The sequence below is a fragment of the Triticum dicoccoides genome, chromosome 6A, assembly GCF_002162155.2.
Source record: "Triticum dicoccoides isolate Atlit2015 ecotype Zavitan chromosome 6A, WEW_v2.0, whole genome shotgun sequence".
Lineage (NCBI taxonomy): Eukaryota > Viridiplantae > Streptophyta > Magnoliopsida > Poales > Poaceae > Triticum > Triticum dicoccoides.
This window is the reverse complement of record NC_041390.1, coordinates 375,617,167-375,623,609: the sequence shown is the minus strand read 5'-3', so window position 1 is coordinate 375,623,609 and position 6,443 is coordinate 375,617,167. Positions and strand designations below refer to the sequence as shown.

The window sequence follows — 6,443 nt, the reverse complement described above, 5'->3', positions numbered from 1 at the left end:
AAATCTAGTTCTCTCAGTAAAGATCGGTGCGCATCATACCAATGATGGTGCCGTGGACGGTGGTGCCATTCTTGAGCTCGATGGTCACCGTCTCGTTGTTCAGCTTCATCAAGAATCTGCAGGCCACCCAAATCCGCACCAATTTGGGCGAAAATTTGCACCGGAAGAATCAGTAAATTCCAGGGAAATCGAAACTGAATCCTAGAAAAAAGGTCGAACAAGGAGCACCGGTTACCTGACGAGCTTCATCGTAGAGGCGCTTGGTGGCGGAGGTAAAGCTAGGATTTTTGCAGGGAGCTGCCACGAGCTGCTTCTTTTCTCAGCGGGGAAGGAGACATAAACCCCCGATCTGGGCGAGAGACTTCGACCTGGGCTTAACTGGGCCGTAGTTATCTGATTCACTGCGGTCTGCGAGAACTCTAAGGGCCAGCCTCCCCAGCTTCTCCTAGAATCACCACTCTATATGTTTATACAATCCTAGCTAATTAGACCTTAATTAGATAGGATTGTAAAAAAAATACGAAGTGACGATTCTGGAAGAAGCTGGGGAGGGGGGTGATTTTGGGAGAATCGCCGAAAAGAACTGGCCCTAGCTAATTAGACCTTAATTAGATATGATTGTAAAAAGTTTATGAAGTGACGATTCTGGAAGAAGCTGGGGAGGGGGTGATTCTGGGAGAATCGCCGAAAAGAACTGGCCCTAAGGCCTATTACGGGCGACCACTTGCGGCCTGGCCATTTAGCTGCGGTCGATCGCTTTAGGTTCGAGGCTCGACCGGTTTACCTTTTTTTTTCATTTTACTAGCAAAAAGGCTCGTGCATTACAACAAGAGAAAAAAATCCTCTCATATCTCTAGTTGGGTCAGTTGAACAAACTGTGCGTGGCCGGTTCGCGGGTTATGAGATCGAACCCTCCCATCAGTAATTTTATTTTTTGCCAGCTCTCCGGACATGGGCCTCAGTGCTCCGCAAGGTGGGCTTTCTCCGTTGAGTCAAAAAGGGTGGCAAGTTACGAAACCAAATAGCGTACGTGAAATTAATTGAAGTGGGACCAAACGAAGCGGGACGAAACTAAAAATATCACCTCTTTTTATTTCCATTTTATTTACTTTTTTCTTTGATTTCATGGTTTTCTTTGTTTTATTTTTATTTTTCACTCTAGTTTTCTTTGTTTTCTCATTGGTTATTTTTTGGCGCCTGCAAGGCGTCCTCCGGATGCACAAAAGAAAACAACATCCACCTCTGATATGGGCATCCCTAGCCGCCGATAAAAGTCAACCCAACATGGTCTTCCATCCCTATGTTCTTCCCATCGCATAACACAACCACGACCATAGCAACTAGCAACTCTGGCAGCCTGCACAGCGGCACCGGCAGCACCGGCTTGCGGCAACGCCACCTGTCCTAGCAACTCCGGCGGCCTCGCAGCACAGCGGCGGCATCGTAGTAGCACTGGCTCGCAGCAAAGTCGCCCGCCAAAGGATCTTCAACGGCCTCGGAGCGTCGGCTCGCAGCATAGCTGCGGCGGCGCAGTGCCCGCTCGCTACTTGTCGACGATCGTTGCAGCACTGGCTCGAAGAACAACGACGTCGTCGCAGCGTCGCCGGAGCAACCCGAATACGGTCGCAGCATCCGTCGCAGCAATTGAGCCGCTGCCGCCGAGATGCCGTCGTAGTCGAGATATCGTTGCAACATTCATTGCAGCACGGTAACGCCCAGCACGGTAGCGCCGTTGCACCCCGGCGACAGTGTCGCAGCATCGCCAGAGCAATCGAGATCCCGTCGTAGCATCGGGTCGCCGTCGTAGCTCCCAATGTCGCTCACGGCAGCCGAACCGCTCGCCTCGTAGCACCCTCACATCCCTTGAAAAGAGAGCTCGTGGAGCCCATCCATGGTGGGTGAGATCCTCACGTGATGGAAGAGAAAAAGAGATGGGGAGAAGATGGTTCGAACAGGAAGAGTGAGGACGTGTGGCTGAAAAATGATCGCGTGAAGGGACAAGGGAGAGAAAGGATAAAGCAGTGGTGGTCCTGATACGTCTCCGTCGTATCTATAATTTTTGATTGTTCCATGCCAATATTCTAGAACTTTCATATACTTTTGGTAACTTTTTATACTATTTTTGGGATTAACATATTGATCCAGTGCCCAGTGCCAGTTCCTGTTTGTTGCATTTTTTTATTTCGCAGAATATCCATATCAAACGGAGTCCAAACGGGATAAAAACTGACGGAGATTTTTTGGAATATGTATGATTTTTGGGAAGAAAAATCCATGCGAGACGGTGCCCGAGGGAGGCACGAGGCAGGGGGGCGCGCCCCTGACCCTCGTGGCCACCCTGTAAGGCGGTTGGTGCCCTTCTTTCGCCGCAAGAAAGCTAATATCCGGATAGAGATCGTGTTAAAATTTCAACCTAATCGAAGTTACGAATCTCCGAGAATATAAAAAACGGTGAAAGGGAAGAATCTGAGAACGCAGAAACAGAGAGAGACAGAGAGACAGATCCAATCTCGGAGGGTCTCTCGCCCCTCCCACGCCATGGAGGCCAAGGACCAGAGGGGAAACCCTTCTCCCATCTAGGGAGGAGGTCAAGGAAGAAGAATACGAAGGGCCCCTCTCTCCCCTTCTCTTCTGGTGGCGCCGGAACGCTACCGTGTCCATCATCATCACCGCAATCTTCACCAACAACTTCATCACCATCATCACCAACTCTTTCCCCCTCTATGGAGCGGTGTAACCTCTCTCTTACCCGCTATAATCTCTACTTAAACATGGTGCTCAATGCTATATATTATTCCCCAATGATGTATGGCTATCCTATGATGTTTGAGTAGATCCGTTTTGTCCTATGGGCTATTTGATGATCAAGATTGGTTTGAGCTGCATGTTTTATTATTGGTGACGTCCTACGGTGCTCTCCGTGTCGCGCAAGCGTGAGGGATTCCCACTGTAGGGTTTGCAATATGTTCATGATTCGATTATAGTGGGTTGCGTGAGTGACTGAAACACAAACCCGAGTAAGGGGGTTGTTGCGTATGGGATAAAGAGGACTTGATGCTTTAATGCTATGGTTGGGTTTTACCTTAATGATCTTTAGTAGTTGCAGATGCTTGCTAGAGTTCCAATCATAAGTGCATATAATCCAAGTAGAGAAAGTATGTTAGCTTATGCCTCTCCCTCAAATAAAATTGCAATAATGATTACCGGTCTAGTTATCAATTGCCTAGGGACAACTAACTTTCTCGTAACAAAAAGCTATTTAGTAAAACTAGCTTAGTTTTGTCTTTATCTAAGCAGCCCCTACTTTTTATTTACATGCTCTTTATTATCTTGCAAACCTATCCAAAAACACCTACGAAGTACTTCTAGTTTCATACTTGTTCTAGGTAAAGCGAACGTCAAGCGTGCGTAGAGTTGTATTGGTGGTCGATAGAACTTGAGGGAATATTTGTTCTGCCTTTAGCTCCTCGTTGGGTTCGACACTCTTACTTATCGAAAACTGTTGCGATCCCCTATACTTCTGGGTTATCAAGACCTTTTTCTGGCGCCGTTGCCGGGGAACAATAGCGTGGGGTGAATATTCTCGTGTGTCCTTGTTTGCTTTATCACTAAGTAATTTTTATTTGCTGTTCTTAGTTGTTCTTTATCTTTAGTTATGGATATGGAACACGAAATACCAAAAAATTAGGTGTACTTGCTGCTCATGGAGATGAGGAACCTCCTAAAACCCTCGATGCTCGTTATGTGACAGATAGTATGTACTACTTTGATAATATAGAGAAAACCCCATTCAATTTGGTAATGGGAGACATGTTGGATCAACGTGAATACTTTAGGGATTATCGCTTAACTTAAAAAGGGAAACTATTATGGGATCAAATTTATATGTTGTATTGGTATGCTAGGCAACTATGCTTGAGATATGATTATACTTGTTGCTCTAGGATGAAGGCTCCACACCTTCCCTTTTCATGTGAATTTAATGATAATGAAACTTTGGCTTCTTATGCTAGAGGTATATATGACTACCATGATGTGGAACAAATAGAAGAATTTGTTGCTTTTATGGGTGCTTATGAAATTGAATCTATGTTAAAAGAATATGAAAATCTTTATGATGCTGTCTACAGACCTGAAAATTTAGCTATCCTTAAATATTGTTATGAGAATTATGAATACAATTCCGATATTGATGCGTTTATTGAGAAAGTCTCCGCTGTCCTAGAAGAGACTAATATTTTGCAGGAATCTATGGAAGAAGAAATTGATAAAACTGTGAGCTCATTGGATGAAAAAGATGAGGAGGAGAGCGAAGAACAAAAGGAGGAAGAGCGGATTGATCACCCGTGAGTAACTCTTTAACTCATACATTGTTTAATTTCCCTTCGTGCTTACCGAAGGATGATTGCTATGATGATTGTTATGATCTCGTTGATTCTTTTGGACTATCCCTTTTTGGTGATGCTTGCTATGCTTGTGGCAAAGATGCAATATGAATTATGCTTATGGAGATGAACTTGCTATAGTTCCTTATGTTAAACATGAAATTGTTGCTATTGCACCCACACATGATAGTCCTATTATCTTTTGAATTCTCCAAACTACACTATATCGGAGAAGTTTGTGCTTATTAAGGATTATATTGATGGGTTGCCTTTTACTACTACACATGATGATTTTGATAGATATAATATGCATGTGCTTGCTGCTCCTACTTGCAATTATTATGAGAGAGGAACTATATCTCAACCTCTCTATGTTTCCAATATGATAAAATTGCAAGAAACGGTTTATACTAATGAACAAAAGTTTAGATACTATAACAACAGAAGTTCAGACAATATAACAACAGAAGTTTAGACAATATAACTCCAAGGCAAGGGAGAAATGAATAGAAGTCCACATACTACAACAACAGAAGTTTAGACACAAACTAGCATCTCTGGTAGCAACAAAGTTAAGAAGAAGAAAACTCACTCTGAATACTTCTCCACACCCTCTTCACTAAGCACATACTGTTTCAACTTCCGGGCCTCGGATAGATGAGGGTAACTATATTTTTTTAGGGGAGCGACAGCAGAACGCCACTTCAAAGGCAATCTTGATGCTCTCTTGGAGGAAGTTATGTTGCCAGACTCAACTACTCAACTACCGGTTTCCTCCTGATGATGACAACATTCTTCCCACCTCTCCCAGCAACAGCACCAGCAGCAGATTTACCGTTCTTAGGGTAAGCAATCTTCTCAAAATCATCATCGGACAAAATCACTTCTGCTTCGGCTGCTTCGACTGCACCAACCTTCATGGAGCAAGGGTTTTTTGGAGTACCACGAATACCACCAGCCTGCTTCCCCAACTTGGAAGGAATAAGGGTTCGAGGTCTATCATCTTCTATCGGAGCTGTACTCATCGATTCCTCCCTAGACTGGTATTCCTGTGACCCGAGGAAGGAGTAGTGGTAATCGGTCAAGTCCAACGGCTCCACTGCAAAAAAGCAAGAGAAAACAAGACGATTAAATATAACTGAAGTTCAGGTACAACACAATGTGCAGCCCAACTAATATAGATGACATGGTTACTACCCAAGCTGATCTAAAAAATTTAGTTGCATTTAAATACTAAATGAAGTTCAGGCACAACCAAAAGGCACAATTCAAGATAAAACTGATGAACTGGAAAACATTCAACTACAGCTGAGAAAAGCATAGAAAGGCATCATCTCTGAAGTTCTAGTTCTAGTAGAAGAAATGCTCGTGTCAAAGTAAGCAATGAAAGGAAAAAATACTAAAACAAAACACACAAGCAAAATAAAAAAGATAAAAAAATGAAGTTCATGTACAAGAAATGCTCCTCTCCATCTAAAACCAGTAGCCCAGCCAGATCTCAAAGCAGAAGTTCAAGTTCAAGAAAGAATGAAGTTCATGTAGAATAAAAGATGCAGTACAGGTAAGCAGTCCAAGTTCCAAGACTTACATGTGTAGTAGCCAAACAAAGCTTGGAAGTCTGTCTCAAACAGGTTGGAAGAAGCGATTGAGTACAGCCACGTCTTCCTGATATCCGTGATATTTTCATGGGAATAATTTGCAAGAACCCCATCATGATATGAATTAACATTCGTAAGCATGAAGAATCCACAGTCGATACTGCCATCAAACACAAAAAAAAGAATAGTGTTAGAACAAAAAAGAAAGCCAACGAATAAAAGATGTCGCAGCTTAAGTACAACTATAGTTAAACAGAAGTGATAAAGAGAAAAGTGGAACTCATACTTGTTAGTCAGTTGGGGCACATCAATCCAATCCAAAGGGAAATGGTCGATAGAAAGAGGATTGAAGGGTGTCTCCGTGTCGTTGCTGGCATCGTTCCAAAGCTTCTTGATGTTATGAGTCATCTGCTGAAACAGGCGTACCACACAGTCATCGTCAGGTCCATAGTAGGAGTCG

The 6,443-nt window shown here is 43.5% G+C and overlaps 1 protein-coding gene across 1 annotated transcript in view; it reads right to left on the bottom strand.

Moving 5' to 3' along the window:
- The window catches only part of LOC119316947 (small nuclear ribonucleoprotein SmD1a-like), a 3,222-nt gene extending 2,831 nt beyond the window's left edge, over positions 1-391 (bottom strand). Inside the window, exons 1-2 of the mRNA XM_037591340.1 lie at positions 236-391; positions 40-116 (exon numbers count right to left, since the gene is read on the bottom strand). Coding sequence (XP_037447237.1) covers positions 40-116; positions 236-249 — 91 coding nt within the window. The 5' untranslated portion in view covers positions 250-391. The remainder of the gene's footprint in view (positions 1-39; positions 117-235) is intronic.
- Between the last annotated feature and the right edge of the window lie 6,052 nt (positions 392-6,443).